Below are 21,798 nucleotides of genomic sequence, written 5' to 3'. Positions count from 1 at the left end.
GGGAACAGTGATAATAAAATTCAAAAATTTTCAGGGATGTTTCTATCATTACAAGCAACAACTTTGCCAAGTTTCAAATCGGTCCCTCAACGTATACCCTCAAGTCACACAAAACGAAATAACTGGTTATAAAAATTACATGTATTTTACATTTGCAACTTTCAGAGCTTATAGGCACGTGTTTCAGTTGACGCAGAGGCTTGAAAGTTTGCAAAGAATTGTTTTTTTTTTCATCATTCGGAACAGATCTCGGGGGCGTCCCAATGATAATATTTCCGACCCCCAAATAAGAACCACCCTAACGTATACATGTATACATATATACATTGTACAAAATATTTTTAAAATATCCAGTGACATAAAATTCATCGGAACAGTTTCCTTGTCTCGCCCGGAGCGATTAGTTGTATAATTTTTCCGCCGAAATTTTACCCGGCTCTCGTTTTCAACTTGAACGGCAAACTTTGAGAGAAAAAAAAAAAAAATACATGCTACACGAGGCATGATCTCGCGTTGCGGCGTCGTGGTTTCTATATACATACATAAATAATATAAATATAGATACAACGTCTACCTATATGTACAGTTATGTAATCTTTACAACGAAACACGACGACCACGAAGACGTGACGCTGCAGCTCGTTCTGCTTCGTGCATTATACATAAAACTTATAAAAGTTACAAGCTAACCCGCTGCGCAACTTCGCGGGGTTAATGAAAATTTCAATGGATATTTTTTTGTTGTGGTTTTTTTTCTTATTTCTTTATTTTTTTTATTTTTTCAATTCCCTTGATTCATTCAATCTCACTCCTCGTTCCGCCGCATTCGCTGAAAGTCAAGTACTATACCCGGGGCGTTATTCTGCATTCGTATGTACATTATACAAGAGTTTCAAAATTCTAATAGCAGTTTGATCGGCGAAATTATAGTCTCGAAAATTGTTGTTGACAAAAGTTATTAGAAAAATTGGATTTACCGTTAACGCACGCATCAATCGCGAAAATAAACCGTGTTTTTCTTTTCCATGTATCAAACAAACATTGAGGTATAATAATTTTTGACAGAACAATTTAAAAATACGAATCTTTTCATCGACTGATTTTAACCAAGCTTCACTGTCGCAGCGAATATCAAAAGTCAAGCTTTATATTACACACGGTACATCTGTATTCGCATATTTCTTACAGTATCCGTACGACAATGCGAAAAAAGGAAACATATGACGGAAACGGCGTATGGTTGCCGAAAAATGGAGTGCGTAAAAAGGTGCAAAAACAAATCGTTGTAAACGTATACGTATACCTATGGCATGGAAATCGTGGAGAGTCCATAAACTCCATGATACACCTACCCATATATAGAGATAAAGAGAGAATGTATAAGTACGTACATGTAACGTGAAGGAATAGATCATGCAGAAGAAACGGAGATTGCGGCGCTTTCGATCGTCGAAGAGAGAAAACCGGTTGGTTGGTTGGTTGGTTGGTTGTTGTACCTGTAACCCCGCTGCCGGAGCAAGGAGACAGCGAATCGGTTCGTTCGGCGGTCACAACCACAACCACAACCATAACCACAACCACCACAACCATACCGCGTAGGTAAGTACACCTAAAGTATGAGAAGTGATGTAAAACTCGTCAAATATAACCTCAAATCGAAACACCGTCCTCCACTCTCCTCTCGCTATCGCTTCGTCGGACGTTACGAATTAAGCCGAAGGCCTGAAAATTGTCGCGTTTTTTTTTTTTTCACCCTTGCACTGCGACCGTACGTACGTTATCAAGTGTATATTATACATGTACAGTGAGAATGAAAACGCGGGAGAGAGGAATAAGAATACGAAAAACTAACCTGGCAAACCCAGCAAGCAGTGTTTAAGCATGTTCTCGATCGCTACGTCACAAATTCGCGTTACACGATAATAGACTATATAAATTAAGATCGTAGCCACTCTGGACACAGAGAGGAAAACGTTTCTTACTTTGGTCAATACATAGACAGGCATACATATACTGTAAAATAACCAAAAGCACGATTGTCGATCCAGCAACGTGAGCAGCAGCAGCAGGAGCAGCACATCTAGCCGTTGCTTCGTTCTTTCGTTCCCTCTTACGTTCGAACAAAAAAAAAATAATGGTGAAAAGGGTAAATATGTATTAGGAGTAACAAGAGGGCGGTACAGGTCACACCGGGATCACGTGGCGATTCTGCTGCATCCTCTTCCACGAGTAGCGAAAGAAGAAGTAAACGAACGAACGAACGAACGAACGAACGAACACACCAACAACGGCTGCATGTTTTCTCCTTCTTCCATCCCCCCCCCCCCCCCCCCCTCTCTCCTCTTCCTCCTCTTCCTCCCCATTTCCCTCTCCATGGCAAGCAGTCCCATTGTCTCTGCAGCCTTTGCTCCGTGCATAGTTGAGTGTGTGTACACATCGTGTAAGTATAGACACACACACACACACACACACACACACAGAGGGAGCAGGGACACGATGTACCCTGAAGTCTGGCTTGTTCCTCCTGAGGGCATGGGCGAAAATTCTCTACCACCTCCACCTCCTCGTCCTCGTCCTCATCCTCATCATCCTGCTTCTCCCCCGCGGCTCGAATGAGCGTTAATACAGCGCGGTGCTCTACCGCGGACCGAATATCATTCATTTAGCCTTTTACTGCAGCTATTTCACGTGAAAATACACCGCCGCGCAAAAAGGTATTACGTTCCGGATACGTATTTCGCAAATTCGCACGATTATACGTATACGACACACCGACTTCCTCGTTACGGCCAACGAAAAACTACGTTACAGAAATACAAGGTACCTTCGCAATGGGATACGGTGCGGGAAAAAAGAAAGGGAAAGAGAAAAAAAAAAGAAAAGAAAAGAAAAAGAAAAAGAAAAAGAAAAAAAAACCGTTAAAATCGAATGGTACGAGCGAAACTCCACCGCATTTTCAAACTGTAACTGGTAAAATGCAGATATCGCCGCAGGTGTGTCGGTCCGTTTTACCTATGCGTATGAAGATATGCGTTGCCATACATATGCATTTTTGTACAGAGGAATGATCGCGAGTGCCGCAGCTGCGGTGAAAATAAAATGTGATAGGTACTGGGTGTAGGGAATAATGTTATCACGGCACGTGTGCACATGTGAATCTATGCGCGTAAATGTATAAATGTACACACGCATACTCGGCTGGTTGTGTAATCAATATTATACGTATACCGATTAATTATTCGCTTGAAAGGTATTTGACGTGAATTCCCTATACATTGCACAATATACTGTCCAGACATGTGAATGGGTGATTTTTATTCCCCCTCCCATCTCTCGCGATCAATCGTAACATGGATCACGTTAGCTGCTGCATAATTTTTAGCGTAGTACGAAGTACGAAACTGACGCGTTTGTAAATTGGTGATAATATTTTATTATTTAATAAATCATAAATAATACGCGATGCGGCATCGGCACTGTCAATATCGTTCCTGATGAATTGGATGGCAAAGGATCTCTGTTTAAAGTGAGGAATTTCGTTACGCGTGTGTGTGTGTGTGTCGTCACCTTTACAGGGGATTGATTTATACCGTTCAAGCAAGGATCGTCCGGAAACTCTTTGATCCCGGGATTTTCCCAGTTTCCTATCTATGATACCGAGCAGCAGAGATGGGTACACGGTTGACGAGGATGAGTGAAATCTAGTGAATTCCGTTACTACCAACGTCTATATACATATTATATAATATACAAACTAACCCGTTTAATACCGGGGGGATTAAACTGTCATAGTCATTTCTACAATATCTGTCTGCACGTAAATCCGTAATATATAAAGTTAGAGAAGTTTGAAATTAAACGGTTTGTAATAAATGAAATAAACACGCAAAGTATCCATTTATCTAACCGTCTTGTCCGATTCTGCTCTATATAAGCCTTCACGATGTAGCCATCGTCATAATTATCAAGTCCAGGAAGGAATCTGAGAATCATGCAGCAAGATCCGACAATTATGCACATCCTAAAAATATATACGCATAACGTACAACGTGCAAACTCCGTAATTATAAATCTATAATTTGTTCAGCGTCGTCTAATCGATACAATTACATATATATGTGTGTATATATATATATATATATATATATATATATATATATATATATATATATATTGGGTAAAGAAAATTGTGCTATACGTATATTATATGTATAACATTTGGTTTTACAACTTTTTGCGGAATTCGTAGATAAGACTGTGAAATATAGAGAGATTTAAACGAGAAATAATAACGGTGCCACCCTGTACATTATATATAGTCGAAACTGCACAAACCGCACCGCTGCTGCTGGTGGTGCACTGCTGTCAGTGAATCCCAGGCATTGCATTGCAGGCGAGCTCTTGTTTGCTTAAAGCAATCAATAGAAGACCGCTGCCGACATGTAGAGGTGTAATGATATACGCGAAACGGTGTAAGAGAGAGGAAGAGAGAGATGAAAAAATTGAATTCACTTTATTAACCCCGAGCCAAGAACTGTCTTACCGAAATCGTTATTCTTTGCAAGCGTAAAAATTTTTCATCCGAGCTGTTTAAATATTTATAATACCTATTTTACATTCTTTCTTCGGCAATTTTATACGTACCTGTATGGTATATAACGTGAGAAAATTGAGAGAAGAAAAACAATGGATAATTTTTCCACCGAAATGTATGCGAAATGATATTTCGAATTGTTAATTCTAATAAATAAATATACATATTATATATATATGCATACGGAGAAAGAGAGAAGCACAACTCGCAATTCCTCCGTATCCACTTGATCAATTTTAAAAAACGAAACGTCCACTCAAACGTACAAGTATAATATAATTTCGAAAACGAGTGTTTTAACCCCCGGTTTTTATTTTTCGCCTACATTTTTGAAATGTAATTTTGAAAGAACTGAACGGAGCAGGAAAAAATGAATGTGTCATTTTTATACAAATTTAATTGATGAAGGAAATGCAAAACGGCAAAACTACAAAGAGAAAACAAAGAAAAAATAGAAAAGAAGTGAAAGGGGGGAAAAAAAAAATTTCATCGTCATCACGGACGCTGTTTCGAGATTCCGATTCCTACAATGTCACGTGTATAATTATACCCGATATTCGTCGAGAGGTTTCGAGGTTTCGAGGCTGCAGCGCGGAATCATCGCGGGATTATCTTTTCGCATTTAAATTTCAGATCCGCGCACAGGCTTCGCCGGGTCCATGCAGACGAGATGCTGTAAGTGTACCCTTTATGCATACTATACACGTGATCGAGCGCATATCCGTCTAGAAATATGATAATATCTCAGCGATCGTCCCGACGAACCGAAAACTATCCTACGCGCGTGTGTGTGAGTCGGTAGATAATGTACATACTTTGATTGATAGACGACACATGTAACGCATAGACGACGTATGCGAACGTACATGCATGTATGTATTTCGGAAGAATATAAAAATAGTACAACGTTGTACGAAGAAGAAATCGCAGAAAATATTTACGATGATAGTGACAAGTGGGTTTGCGGATAAAACTTGAGCAATTTTTGGCAAATTTTTTTAGTAACATCGCTCAATTCAACGCGAGAATTGAGCGAATTTAAAGAATTGTAGAAAATTACATTTTGGTCAAACGAATGTGCGTCGATCGCGACCGAGAAGTTGAATATTCACTCATTGTCGGACTTTTTGGTTACAAATAATTTCGTGACTTCGCATGATTTCAATATCGACTACACACGAATTCGTGAGGCTCCGCCGATAAACGGAAATATTTAATCGTCAGAATTCCGAGCATAATGAATTTTGGCTTCGTTTATATGCTTAACCAACCTCTTTACACTTTAAAATCTTAAAAAACAGACTTTCAAGTTTTTCAATATTCGATGTTTTAACCCTTTCATTTTCTCATCCTTCTACATTTTCCCCCCTCCCTATATGTATTTCCAAAAACACATATTTTCGTTCGTTATCAGTTTGAAACTTTTCAATTTACTTGTGTAATGTCTTTCTGTATTAGTCACAGTATCACAAACTGACAGAGCATAGAAACTCAACGTTTCTTTTACATTAAACTTAATCGATTCAATCGATTGCAGCAGTAAAATTTTGAAAATAAGAGTCACTAAATAATCAAATCTGTAACACATCATAAAATCATTCGAATACAAATGCGAAATGATAATTAATTTTTCAATATGATTCCTGCATCGAATTATACTTTTGTAAAATATACGATTGTAATATTAATCGTATTTGTTCGACATGTAATTTTTTTTACATCTCATCCATTCCGCAACGAACACACACGTAGCAAATTCGAATTCAGCGTGGGATGCAATGAGTTTCATTTTACTTTTCCTTTGTTTCGTTTTTCCTAATATAAAATCGTCAGCGCGAAGTTGCGGTAGCAAGAAGAAATAACAACGAGAAGAAACCGCGGTAAGCAAACAAGCGAGCAAGAACGAGAAACCGCACGTAGTTGCGACGATGAAGGTTTCTTGCACGGGAGTAGGAAAAGTCAGGAGAAAAACGACGAAAATTTACCCCGAATCAATATTTCCAACGATCGCGGGCGTTCGGAAAAAAAGGGGCTGAGGATGAGGGTGAGGGTGAAAAGGCAAGGGAGGGGAAAAAAGTTGGGAAAACGCCATTGTGACAGTCTTCGCTCCTCTTTCTCCTCTTTCTCCTCTCTCTCCTCTCTCGTTTGAAACACACTCCTCTCCTTTGTCGAGCTCTCGTCTTACTAATTTGCATACCTCGGTGTTTCCCGACTGTTTGACACCGTCGCCGCCTGCTGCAGCAAAATCTCGTCGAACCAGGAGAAGAAAGAGTAAGAAAAAAAAGGCGGAATACATAGAAAAAGGAAGGGAACTTCTGATCAAGTTGTTTAACCGCGACTGTCTGCTCTGATTATTATTATTATTATTATTGTTGTTGTTGTTGTTGTCGTCATCGTTATTATTGTTATAGATTTTAACTTCACGTTACTTGTTTCGGAATCGATGCCTTGCAAATAATACATAGTATTTTTATACATATTGATTGTTGACTTTTTTTTTCTTTCACCCCTTGCATTTATTGAATATTAATCGATATTCTTGCGATGACGTTCATCATCGATGATTGTAATCATTGCCACATTCATTGTCTTTCGTAAATAATATACCCAGCGTTTACGATGCATAATTAAGTGTCGTTATACATGTAACAAAATGCATATGTGTATTACCAAGAAAAGGAGAAAATTTTCTCCTTTGCCGTATGAGTATAGGTAGCACAGGTATACGTGTATAATAACTTTCGTAATTTCCGGTCAACTATCCTGCAAGCGATTTGGCGTCTATGCATGCATACATATGTATGTCGAGTATCTACGTACATATGTAACGCATAGGTATATAAAATGTAATTCAGCAAGTTGGACAATTTAAAGCAAACTCGCGTGTTTAGATAACTCTGCAACTTTTTTTCCTCCCTCTCTCTCTCTCTCTCACTATTCTATTTCTTTTTTATATACATATTCCAACGATAGGGAATAACGAGAAGAAACAAAATTCCCAAATATAAAGCTGCTGAGAATTTGCAACGTTGCAAAAATTTCTACTCATCGGAATGAAGAAAAGAAAGGAACATACATATATTTGTATATCGTACATTATGTGCGAAAAATTTGTATTATCCTGACGTAAAATGAGAGGTACGCGACTATATGAGAATATATTTTAACAAACCGCGTGACATAAATCAAAATTTTATCGCTGGATCGGTATCGCGTTTTGTATTTTCATGTATCAAAGATGGACAATAACGACGATGAGTTGATCAGATTTTTTGGTTGAATTTTTTTACAAGGAGATATTTCCAACAAAAGAAAATAGAAAACTATGATGTGAGGCGGTATCACGAAATAATTATCGATAATGGAAACTGAGAATAACGATACAGTTAAAGAAAATCGTGATTTTCGTAATTCACTGCATACATATGTCCGGGATTTTAGCAATAAATTATACAAGGATAGACGGATCTGAAAATAATTTTCATACAACCAAAGCATACTGATTGGAAGTGAATTCTCTTCGAGAATTTATAACCACACAACGTGCGATCTGTTATAATCTCATGAACGTTTTTTAATAATCTTGTGAAAAAAATCTGAAAATTTATATACTCAAACTCTGATCCTCCGCAGCAAGATTTTACACGTTTGTGTACACACACACACTCATATATGTATATATGGGTATATATCAGAATAAACTTCACAACCTCAGCGTGCATAATAAATGATAGATGTACGTAAACTCGGCAGAAAATTGCCATAATTATTTACACGGAAAAATTTTTCTTCCCTACTCATTCGTCGGAAAACTTTCATAGGAACAAACGAGTAAGACCTCACAAAATGAATCGCAATTTGTTCAATTACCGCAAAACACAAAAAATTAAATTCAATTTTAGCAGTGAAAAATAAAAGAAAATTGACTAAAATAAATTATTATACTGCAGCTTTTTGTTTGAATAAATAATACGTATAACTACATATCTCGCGTATAAAGCTGGTAAAAATATAAATAAATAAATTTAAAAAAAATAATGTCACAACGTTTGAATAATTATTGACTTGAACAATAATAATAATAATAATAATGATGATGATGATGATGATGATGAAAACCGTAGGAAAGCGTAGAATAATAACAGTAATTGAATGGGAGGGAAAAAAAGATGCGTTTTCGCGACATCAATTTTTTTTTTCCTCCAAATGCAATGCCTGCCTACTTGTGTAACACCATGTTGAATCTCAAGTGCCGAGTATGATATATATATACGTATATATGTATACTATAGGTACGTACAAGGTTAATACGAAGTACACACCAAGTACATATATATACTTTATACGGATATACGTGTACGTATAACGTGCGTGGAGAAGATGAGTGCGATGTATAATAAAAGTGAAACGCGATATGCGATGAGGAAAAAAATTACATAACCTGACCCACCAACGTAACGTAGTGCGGGAAGGAGAATACGTAGGTAGTAAAGGTACGAACAAGGCGAAGACGGGAGAAAGGAGAACGGAGGAAGGAGAAACGAGCGTCACGGATACCGAGGAGTGTAAGGTGGAAACGAGGAACCTGAGTAGGAGGAGGAGGAGGAGGAGGGGGAGGAGAAGTGTAAGGCATGCAACCGCCCTTGACCCCGGGTGCGGCAATTGCCGTATCCTTCCCTCGCAACCTGCGCCAGGATTCCATCCGTCTGCAGAGTCCTGGATCGAAACGGCGCGGCGTGGAGTTACACGGTACAATCAATAAGGGTTTTTTACCCTGCAAAAAAGTGGCGCAGTAATGATTTTCGATGAAAAATCCAAGTATTCGGCCTTCGGAGGGGGGGGGGGACGCCATCTTGGATTGAACGTAAAAAAAATTGATTTTTTCAACTTGACTCTACGACAAAAATGTCTGATACAAATTTGAATAAGACTAAATTCCCCAAATTTTTCCTCGTACGCGCATCGTTACAGTGTAACGTTGTAACGTCGTGCTCGTTGAAACTCGACGACTTCGTCTCCCTTTGCAACGTCGTGTTTGTCAACAATTCTGAGCGAGATAATATGCAATTAGGTAGATATTCCACAGCGCGTACAGTGTCTAGGTAACCTGACGTTGTACGAGTCGCAAAACGCGTTATAACTATTTAGCAACTTGATTTATAGTTTCTAACACGCGTTAAAGCGTTATAATACGTATTATACCGAGTAGGATAGTAACAACTGGAGTACACATACCATATACATATATATATATATATATATATACATATATATACGCACACCTCTCTGGTACATATTATTACGCGTGTAACAATAAAACCAGAACTTATCCCCGCAGTAAAAAAAGAGCGCGCTATTATGATAATTGCGTGCACATCGTCATCATCCAGTCACTAATCGACTACTTAATTTTCTCAATTTTATTACAATACACTTATATTTTTCATCGAAATAATCGCGACCGCGTCCAGTATTCAATTCGTATTGAATTCCGATCAAAACTCAAAATACTTCGACATAATCATTCATACGGGTATAAACGCCATATGTATGCAAAGTGTATTTCTTTAATTTGAATTTTCCCGCGTTCCGTGCAAGTAGACTAACAATAAGAATCGCTTTACACGGCAGTCGGGAGAATCACGTGTCAATTAACGATATCATCTATGATTAGAATTTAAGTAATAAACATTAAGGAAAAAAAGAATTTACAATTTAAGCAAAACAAAAAAAAAAAAACTCAAACGCAATTAATAAAATAGGTCTTTGTTTTCAAAGTAAAACAATTGGGTTGGGCGTGATTTGTCAATCGTAATCAATAATAAAGGGAAGAACCATTACGTATCCATATATACACGAATATTCTACATTCGCGTTCGAAATTCGGCTGGGATCAATGATATATTGATAATAATAATCCTGGGAAATATATATATTATATATATATATATATATATATATATATATATATATATATATATAGATGTATGATGTATATATACAAAAATTGTGAAAAACAGAGATTCCTGGAATCGGGAGTAAATAAAAGAAAGAGAAAAATGATAGCCGGAAATGAGAGTTTGTAACGTGAGTAATACAGGAACACATAATTTCCGCGGTTATACGCGTATGCGTAAACACGAATCGCCTGAAGCGTCATACTACAATTACAATTTTGTACCGCCAGGGAAACTTATCGTTGTTGAATATAATAACGGAATAAAATCTGCAGCCTGTAAATTCCGAATGATCAGAGTAATCGTAAAACGAACGACGATAAAGTTGAATGCATGTTTCGTCAAAAAAGAGATAAATCTCTACGCGATATGATTTGTGAATTATTTGCAATGTTTTTGTTACAAGATATGAAAAAAATAAAAAGAAATTAATAAATAAATAACAATTCAATCAATAATCACCGCATCGATACTTTTCTTTTTGCCACATATTCGTTTAAAAATAATCTCAATCGTTTTCCCGATATTTTTTATACAACGGGATAAAATTACAAAATTATTATTATTTTTTATTTTTATTTTATTTATTTTTATTTTATTTATTTTTTTTTTTTTTTATGGCGCATACTACACACGTATCGTCGAGTTGTTTCACGTGAATTATATCTTTTTTTTTCAACCTTACTTTATGCTTCCTTATTTTTCCATTTTATCGTTTCAAACGGTACACGAGATAAGATTATATTATTAGCAGTTGCCTCGTGTCACTTGTAATCTCGCACTCTACACCGTATACGATACGTAGATAGGCGATTCTAAATTTACTTAATTATTTTTTTAATGTCCTTTTTTCATATCTTTGCGAATAACTCACGTTGTTACATGTATATTTATAGAGTACGAATGGATTGTGGATAGTATATACTAACGTGAAACAAAGAAAATCACATTCCAAAGACCCGAATCGATTAATTATTATTAAATTGTACAGAGTGTAAGACAATTATGTGTCGCCATTTTACCGAAAATTCTCCAGATCGATGTCGGTGAAGATCCTGAAAGATATGCCCCCGCAAAATTGATCTTGACTATCAAGCTCAAATTGGGTCAAAAAATTTAATGATCCTAAAAAATTCTGCTCGTCGAGAGGAAAAAAAGTCTTTTAGAGTAATCATGGATCGCGAGTATGTTGTTGAGTGTGTTAAAAAAAATCGATAAAAATAGGAAATAATTACAAATCGATATTACACCCGATTGCGCGATTATTTAGTCAATTCTCATCATCTGTCAGACGCATGCACGCAATTGATCAATTTTTTCGTCCGAGGATATTTCGAGAACGAGTTACCGGATTTCAATGATTTTGATCTCAGTCAAATAGAATTAATAGAGTTTAGAGTTAGTAGATCTCCAAAATTCGTAACGTTGAATTCGTAGTGGTTCAAAATAAAAAAATTAAAAAACCGATCGATTTTCCGAGGGCATGTCTTTCAGGTCATTACCGATAGTTACCCGGAGAATCATCTTGTTAACCGGTGACTGAGAATTTTATTTACACCCTGTACGGGTACATCTAGTGCTGCGGTATGAAGTTCAAAAATAAAAAAATTTTCATTGAGAATATAAATATACTATATCGCTGTTCGTTAGTGACGGCACGGTTTTTTTTTTTATTTTTTTTTTTTTAGTTTATTCAGCTTCGCCATTGGGTTCAGCGAAAGTCCGTTTCGTTGCTTGAAAGATCGTTGAAACGAGGTCAAGTTCGAATATAACAAGGTTGTAATATAATTATGTATGTACAGAAAACGGAGACGAGAACGGAGCGAAACGTCGTATAAAAATAAATATCGCGTAGGAAATGAAAGATAACAAGAGAGCGTAGCGAGAGTTGGATGGTGGAGGGAGAGAAAGTCGTGGTGATCCCTGTAATATTTTTAAAAGAACAACAGCAGCAGCAGCATCACGTTGCAGTAAAGTGCATCGGAGCAGCCATGGCAGAACTTTACAGTTGTAGTTACCTACTTAGAACCTCGTGCCGACATGACAGAGCGAAAGATAAAAGAAAAGGGATCGTGTGTATATTTCAGGTACAGTGCACGTTTCTGTCGCAGAGCAATCTCTCGCGATGAAGGGAAGCGAGTAATTAGTAGATGTCTTTTTTTATTTTAATTTTTTTTTCTATTTTTTAAAAAAATTTTTATTTTTATTCCCAGTGTTTTAATTTCATCCGTTCGTTTGCGTCTCTTATTTCAACTTCTCTTATTCAACTATTATATGAATCACGCCGTTCGTACAACAAGTATGCGGAGAGAAATAAAAAGTATAAAAGAAAGAACCGAGATTGGGTAATAAGAAAAAGATTGGAAGAAAACAAAAAAAAAAAAAAAAAAAAAGAAAAAATACATATCCTTCAACGTAAAGTCGTTACGCGAGAACGTCCTTGACATTAAGTTGAAAGTGAATATTTACACGTGTATAATGAGGTACACTGTGAATACATTACAGCGAAACGTGAACGTACAATAACAAGAGAGATCTTGTAACACGCCAAAAGTAGGAAAGTACATATTCGATGTCAGTCACGTGCCGACTCACAATGTTAAATTGCCAGCTAATGAAATATTTTTCCTCAAAGTTTTCGCGACATTATATTTCGTACGATTTCGTTGATAACGATTCCTTCTTCCTTTATAAACTTTATACATTGTATGTACCTGAATCCAAATTTCTATTGTGTATTAATTCTCTCTTCCCTCTGACATACAAAAGGATGAAAAACTTTGAAAATCTCTCGCATATATAATATTTAAATTTACCCAATTAGCAAAGATCACTACGTATAATACTAATAATAATCCATCGTAGAGTTCGACTGGAAGGAATGCATGACAAACACACAAACACACACACACACACATTATCGTACTGTATTACACAAGTATAGAAAGAATTGAAGTACGCGGTATAATGTACGTATAATAAATAAATCCGACAGTCGAATTAAAATTGTAGACTTACAGCTGGAAGGTTCCTCGATCCCGACCTGCAGCTCATCGTCGGACTCAGTTCCCGAGTCGTGATCATCGTCGCTCTGAAAATATATTCACACGAATTAATAATCAATCTGATAATCGTGCAACGAGCGATAACGAGATAACAAAAAATCACCGTTATATCATTCACGCGTGTAATATCGATGTTGCGCATCGGCGTTGTCTAATACCCCCCCCCCCCCCCCCCCCTCTCCGCTCGTCGTCCCCTCCGAGTAGCGTGAAAATTGGCAAACCCACCAGCGTTGTTGTATGCATAACCAGTAACCACCCGCTAACTCACTCACGACGGCGTAACGTTATTATAATGCGGCACCGGTAGCAGCCATTTTGGCACGAGTCACCGGTAGTGACCTTCGCAAGGCAAAGGTTACCACACTCTCTCTCTCTCTCTCTCTCGCTCTCGAATCTTGTCGCGCGCACGCGCTATCGTATCTTTTGTCGTACACATAGACCGTATGTACTCTATTCACACGTACGTATAACGTACTCACATAGATTAAAGGACGTATCGCGTATGTAAGATTAATGCACATGCCTCTGCAGATTCAACATGGAATATGAAAGAAAGAATCGTAGAGTAATGAGGGTCGCCGAGCTTATCTTCTTGTGATGTCATGTTTATTGACGACAATGAGAGGGAAATTTCACGCGCAACGACAAGAGCGGAGGAGGAAGGCAAGTGTACCCCGGTTACTGACCCTTCTATTTCTCAAAATTACACATCGACGGCAGAAATTGTGAACTTCTCTATGATTAAAGCCAATTTATGAAGGGTTATAGACGATAAATTAATTTTTTTTTTGTCATTTTAGAACCAAGGATTAAAGAGATACAATGAAAAAAGGTCAATAACTGGTACGCTTACCCTATCTTGGTAGATTTAACGTATTATTAATGACGTTTCTAAATCTAACTCACCTTCTCCTGGTTCGGGTCCTCGTTCAGCGAGTGAGTTCGTAGCTTGTGCGTTAAAAACTTCAGCATAATTCACTAATTTTAATTCAATACACTGCCACCACAATTGATATTTATATATTTTTATATACGTATATGGGAGTATGTTTGCGTTTGTTTGTATGTATGTATAGATAAATCTTTTCCTTTTGTTCTTTTATTAACGATTGATTTTTCCTTTCCACCCTTCACGTGTGTATTTACGGTGCCAAATATTAATTATTATCTACGTGTTTAAAGTTTATTCCATTTCGCATCGCGTACATTATTACATCCGGTCAACGGTTTCTCTCGTTTATTTTCTCTTTCCGTTTTCGATTTTACTTCATCATAATTTTCAATAAATTACAGATACTTTATATCGTACGTATAGGTATATTAAACGTGTATATAGATAAGTCGATAGATAGATAAATAGATAGGTATACACATGAGTGTACAATCGATTAACCAATCAATCAATCAATCGGTCGATCAATCAATCGGTCAATCAGTCAATCCTCTTCAGCAGCTTTGTAACAACATGTATACACAACGTATCATAACATAATACGTCGGAAGTTCATATATCCGATCATCATATTAGGTTCGTACTAATTTTCACCGATAATAATTATCTTTTCCTTGTCCCGTCTATCTTTAGTTCAGTTACATATATATAAATATACATATATATACATATACATATATATGTATCTATATATATTTCAATCTGATTCTATGATCCAATTATTATCGTGCAGCAAAGATACGGGCGTCCGAGTAGAAGTAACAGTGGCGAGCGAGATAAAAAGAAAAACTGTTACTCGGCTCGGCTCAGGCTCGACGTGGAGAAGAAGGGAGAAAAATGGAAGAAAAAAGATCGAAGGGGGGGAAAGGGGGGTGGGGGGGAGAGAGAAAAAATCGCCCGAACACCGACAAAAGTTACGGAATAACCATTGCTCTCTCTCTCTCTCTCTCTCTCTCTCTCTCTTTCTCTCTGCGTTTGCGTTTGCGTGACTCTCGGGCGTAACGAAGACGACAAAGATATTAGGATGTGGCAAGGGAATTGCTGCGCGGTCAGCTGCTCGCTAATAATCCTCTTACATTAAACAAGTGTGCAAGTAAATAAGGAACCAACCGGCTTCGCCTTCGTAACGATTGATACTCGGTATTATTATTATGCGGCACAGGCACCCAACTTTTACACGAATTATATTATATCGCGAGCACAAGCCACCCACCACGCACATTCACCGAAAAAAAACTTGACCCTGTGTTGTATAGTTTTCGCGTGATTTCACCCGCGTAGCGAAATTCTGCAGTTTTCATTTAATTTTTTATTCCCTCATTTTTCCAGACATTACGTAGAGATCAGTCTTTCAGCTTTACGTTACTCTGGCGCACACTGTTTGTTGACTTTTACTTGTTACTTCTTTGTCGTTTTTCAAACTTTCTATCGTCAAAATAACTATTATTCGATCGTTATTTTGTATCCAACGTCGGACAAAATACGCGTCAGATTGCAACTTCTGGCTGTATCGTTTATCATCGTGTTCATCGTTCGAGGAGCATTGATGCAGTGACCGCGATGTATCATCGTTTTCATGGGGCGTCCTTTGCGTATCGTTTATTGTTGAACAGGGTGGATCGATTGCCGACGTGTTACACGGATTAGATAGTAATTATCGTCCTGTTTCGAGGGTGGCCGGGGTATGTCTTCCTTTTTTTGTTTTTTGTGCCTGTTCCTGTTCTGCCGTTTGTTTCTCATCGTTTTTTCGACGCCCAGTGTCGTCGCTGATGGGAAGAAAAATTACGGAACAAAGCCAGAGGAGCAACAGGACTTTACTTCCATCTCGAACGGACGTGTTCGTCGTCGTATGACGCGTGTAACAAAACACGTCACAGCTCGTCGTTTGTTTCTTCTTACTTTTTCCCCTTTCTTTCCGAAACGAAACCGTAGGAGCGAGGCGTCGTTGATCCCAGCCTCTAACGGTTCAGAGTCGGCTTACAATATCGCATCGTCGCGTCGCTGCCGCCGTTGCGTTAAACACTGGTATATACGACGAAGCCATCGTTTGACGGGAATAATAAGAACAAGCACGAAGAAGCTGCTTGCTGTCGATGATTCTTCGTCGTCCGGGAATTAACGATATTTTACCGTAACGAACAATCACGCGCACACACACGCGCACAAGCGTTACGTTACGTTGTAAAAGTGAAAACGCCCCTGTTTCTCGGACGAAATTTTTATCCCGATTAATTAAATGTGCAGTGGAGACGACTTCGCTGTCGTTCGTTGACCGAGCTTCCCTCTCCCTCTCCGCCGATCGGATCACTTTTTTCTTTATTTATTTATTTTTCGTATTACATCTTCGTATCGTTACCATGTATTATCAATATTATTATTTTCATTAGTTTATTCACCTCGAAACGTTTCACCTGTTTGTAAAAACAGCGCGTACGTATAACGTAACGTACTTGTAATCAGGAGCCGTTGTAGCGCACAATCGAACGACACTTTATCGTACGCGTATACATAATATTACAACAATCTACCACCGCACAAAATATTACTCACTACGGTCGTCCTTCTCCCCCCACCCACCCCACCCCCGCCCCAGACCCCACCGCCTCGCCCCCCGTCCCCCGTCTATCTAGCTATCTCCTTCGACACACGTTAATAAACTCCGTACGGTCAGGTAGGTGGATGGATGGATGGATGGATGGATGGATGGATGGATGGATGGATACGTGAGAATGCGGAACGGTGAATAGTGGGAGTGAAAAAGTAAAGAAGGGAAAGAAAATGACGACAACACCGCGACGAGGGGCCGAGTCAATAGGAGGATAAACCGGGTCCGGGGGGCATGCTTAGAAGAGGCATACCATCCTCGGGAACGCGCGCGAAGAACGCCCGCCCGTTCTTCCAGCCATCCTTTCGTCGTCTGCCCGTTGTCGCATCGTCCGGTATTACCGAACCGCCTCGCCACCGGCACTTCCTCTATGCGACTGACTGACTGACTGACTGACTGGCCCAAGTATAGCCGAGCGAGCCTCCCTGCCGCCTGCCTGCGCCAACCGACGCGAACCTAGCGTCGAACGGCGCGTCGTCCCGTCCCCACTCCTTCGGGACCAGCCGATCTGCTCCCTCCCACCCTGCCTGCCGAAAAACGAGGAGCGCCGTAAACACGCCGAGAGAGCGACGGTCGCGGCGCGTTCCGTCGGTCCGACGAGAGATGCGTATGTACCTGCAGGAAGGAAATCTGACAAACGTTACGCGGAAAACTTCTGCGAAGGACGCCTGCGAACCTTTGGCTCCTCGCGTTGTAGAGAGATTTTGATCTTGAGGAGATGCGCGTTTTGTCTTTCGAAGACCTTTACCTATCCCGCTGGCGGTCGTGATTTAATAACGATTGTTGGGAAATCGTGGGAATTTTTAGTTTTATTTCGTAGCGATCGAATTAATAAACGGAGGTACGTAACGTACGTGACTTCGCGATATGATGATTCTTGCTTTTCGATATACGGCATGTTGGATTCACGGTTACGAATTTTCACGTCTCAACTTTAGGTTGGACAATGCCCTGCTAAACCTCGGTACGCTTAGCGGTACGGAAATTAAACCGAATCGAATATATTTTTTCATATTTCGCAACGAGTCGCAGGATTGTTACCTCGCTCCGTGACGTATCGATCGTACGGATCGATACTCTCGACACAATACTGTTTTAAAACGTACGGAAAACAAGTTTTTAGAACAATCTACCGGTTCGAGTAAAACATTGACGATAAATAGGTGTTTGACAAAGTGGCAACAAAATCCGCGAACAAAAGATTATGTTTGAAATAATTCTAATCGTCAAGTACTTGTGTACGTTCGAACGGATGACCGGTACAACAAAGCTGGCCTCGGTTGAATACCGTGGAATATTTATACAACTTGTGATTTCGGTGAGAAAAGATAACGCGAACAAAGAACGAGAGGAAATAGAGAATAACCATTGATTTATCCCGCGGTATATATAAGCGTGTGCGTACGCGTCGACTGGTAGGTAGGTTGGCTATAAGTACATTAAAGGGAACGTAAAACCAAGACACGTATCCCATTCACAAAGAGGAGACTCGAGGGGTTGCGTCGTAGTGATAAGACGAGACGTAGGGGATGCCTGCCCCCAGCTTTTCCTACCCCAAAAGTACGAATGGCTCGAGGTTCCAGCCCCTTTTTCGCGCGACTCGGGATACCTCGGTGCGTGGCGGGACGGCTCGGCCGACTTCGGCTGATTTCGGTTCTCGTCGGCCCGACTGAACCGTAACTAACCTTGTGACTCGCGTAGGCGCGAGTATGGTAGTTCACTTTGCTCAATGGACTGGCTCGACGTGCGCACATCTAGGTTATGTCTAGCCGTATCGCACCCGCCACCACACCTCGACAATTTTCATACAATTTCCCGACGAAACGAACCCACCGAGATATGTATTTATCCGGCAAACTGAGCCCGTCCCGAAACCGTTCGAGGCTTTTTTACTTTTTGTAAACGTATCGAGCGACGCGACCGGCGGAATGGGTCTATGTCAGGGCAGGGGGGAAGGCAGCAGCAGCAGCAGCGGACGATCGAGCCGCGTATTCATTCGGCTCGCAGCCTCTCTCCCTGTCTCTCGCGAGAATCCACTTCGCCACGCAAGGAGAAGAGACGAAGAGGGAGCGAGAAAGAGAGAGAGAGAGAGAGAGAGAGAGAGAGAGAGAAAAGAAGAGAGAGACAGTACAGCGGCTCGGGGGTTAAGACGGGCTGCATGCGCGCAGCTCGGCCGAAAATGGTCTCGCCCGCACTTGCTGGAAGGGTCGGGAGCAGGGGCGGGGGGGGGGGGGGGGGGGGGGAGGCACTCGTCGTTACTCACTTGGTGCACTTCCTAGCTTTCTGATGATGGAGAAAAAAAAAACAAACGAACGCGTTTTCACGCGCTGTGACATTTCCCGGCGTATCCCTTCGGCGATAACACTCGGTCTGTTTTGAATCTCACACATTCTTTAAGTCGCGTCATCGCGTCGACCGCGTCCTTTCGAGACACTCGCGCAGCGTCGCGGTCTCCCCTTCGGATATCCTCTACCTACGTGCATGGCTGCCAATGGCACACCGACTTTTACTCTCTCTCGCAAGCCGAGCTGCCTCTCTACGCGGCCCTCCTTTCCATTCCAAAACGCATGCGTGCGCCATCCGCGACTCAGCTGCGATCCCAGTACGACGCCATGACACCACCTGCCGAAACCGCCGCGGAACGACAAATATTTGCATCCTTGCAATGCGAGTTACTCGCCTCTAGGCGCATCCGCACTCTCACGCTTACGCTTGACGACTGATAAATAACGCTTAATCGTATTATCGACGGTTCGCCGGCGACCTCGAGATACGCGAAGGCTTCCTACAAATTCCGGAAATTGAATCGTTAACAGATATTTCTATTTTAAAATTCAAGATCTCTAGGTTACAAAAGACATTCGAGATTTGTGAAGCTCCATTTGCATGTCGATAATATCTCAAAATGACACGAGATTCAGATTTTAGTTGACCACTACTCGCAGCGATGTATGATAATATATTCGTATTTGGAATTAGGCGCGTGCAAAATTTTCACCTTGCAATACAATTTTGAAAGTGCAATAAAAATTAGGATTTTGCATGGAGTATAAAAAACTTACTAAAAAAAAAAGGAAAGAAAGATTGCCAATATAGTGGCTTCTGCGAGTGAAAGGGTTAAGACATCGCGATCACGGAATATGTATATGAGATGTAAGATCATCGCGTAAGATAAAATTTCAACGGTCGATATGGGGTAATTCTTGCAAGGGTAGGAGAAAAAAGGTATTTTCACTTATATCCTGACTCAACGTGGATCTCCAGAAGCTTTCTAGAAGGATCTTGATAGCGTTATCGCTATCACATGCAACGAGAGTATCAAAACCAAATCAATATTCAGGCGGTAAACGGTATAGGTATATCAGAAACGGTCTTTACCATTGCACTTCGATTCGAGTACAGATCTAGTTTCAAATAACGTACAGTTACCGAGGGATAATAACGATTACATAAAATTACGGATACCTGTACTATTAAGAGTTACGGTTAGGCCGATTGACGCTTAGCCAAGAGAAAAGCCGCGTGTAAATAAAACTCGAAATTTAAGAGAGTGTAAGTGTTACATTTGGTGTTTCGTAAGAGATATGAAAGGAAAGATAAGCAGAGATTATATATTGTGAGAAATGGTTATGCCACTTTTATTATCACAGCAGCTTATATTATTACGGTGAAAATATAGAGGGTGTATCAATTTTTAAATCAATCTAGCGTCTTCCAGGGATTGCGTTACTCGGAAACTACAAGATTTTACCCATTTGATCCTTAGAGCGATTGTTGGAGCTTTGTGTAATAATATAACTCCACAATAAATGTAATTATAATTGCCAAATAATGAAATTAAATTAAAAAAGTACGTCATTCGAAACAAGATTTACTGATTCTCAGTAACATCCATATATCGAAACTAAGATATTACTACCCCAGTTCATATTCCTATACTTCCATCTTGTACTTTAGGAATATTACAATGGACCCATTGACATAGGACACCCTGTATAGGGTACATGTGCCCAAGGATGATTTACCTATGAATTTAAATGCCTTTTCAGCAGAGAAAACTTCTTTACTTCCCTATTTATTTATTTCTCCCTAGTGTAACACCACCAATTTACCTTCGCTGCGCGTTGCAGTTTGCATATTGCACCTCGAGGGAATTCAGTTTATAATTGTGGAACGTTGTATACATTTTTTTTTTAATTTTTTTTTCAATACTTTCTCTTTTTTTACAGTATCATGCGCAGAAAGAAATAAAGCTCAAACGAAAATCTACACTGACCTGTCAAAGCTGTGGATACAAATGGCCGATTATATAACTGCGTGTCAATGACTGTCGTATGTAGTTTGCAATTATAATAGTGTTATATAACTATGTGTAACACGGATGAATGCAGATGCCTATCTACTGTAAAGTACAGCATTGGTGCAATGATTATTCTGTGTTCGTGTACCTATTCGTCGGTCGACACATTACGCTAGAGTGAATAATGTTACGCGCGATACGGTCTGGTTCTCAAACCTTCCGTACAATTTATTAATCTTTGCTGCCTTGCGCTCTCTTTGTACCAGTCAAGAATTTAGGGTTAAACTCGACTCGAGTTCGCTTCGTATACCTACGTATACGTGAA

General features: G+C 39.6%; 1 protein-coding gene across 6 annotated transcripts in view; it reads right to left on the bottom strand.

The window, feature by feature from the left end:
• The window catches only part of LOC124299848 (uncharacterized), a 124,712-nt gene extending 107,102 nt beyond the window's left edge, over positions 1 to 17,610 (bottom strand). Inside the window, exons 1-3 of one of the 6 annotated variants that reach the window (XM_046753239.1) lie at positions 17,427 to 17,610; positions 14,523 to 16,979; positions 13,570 to 13,642 (exon numbers count right to left, since the gene is read on the bottom strand). In XM_046753239.1, the coding sequence (XP_046609195.1) occupies positions 13,570 to 13,642; positions 14,523 to 14,588 (139 nt within the window). In that variant the 5' untranslated portion in view covers positions 14,589 to 16,979; positions 17,427 to 17,610. Of the gene's footprint in view, positions 1 to 13,569; positions 13,643 to 14,522; positions 17,132 to 17,426 lie in introns of those variants that run through there. The other 5 variants (XM_046753238.1, XM_046753241.1, XM_046753242.1 and 2 more) reach the window with 5 other exon arrangements.
• Between the last annotated feature and the right edge of the window lie 4,188 nt (positions 17,611 to 21,798).

Source organism: Neodiprion virginianus, chromosome 3, assembly GCF_021901495.1.
Source record: "Neodiprion virginianus isolate iyNeoVirg1 chromosome 3, iyNeoVirg1.1, whole genome shotgun sequence".
Lineage (NCBI taxonomy): Eukaryota > Metazoa > Arthropoda > Insecta > Hymenoptera > Diprionidae > Neodiprion > Neodiprion virginianus.
The sequence above is the reverse complement of the archived record's forward strand: the minus strand, read 5'-3'. Positions and strand labels throughout refer to the sequence as shown.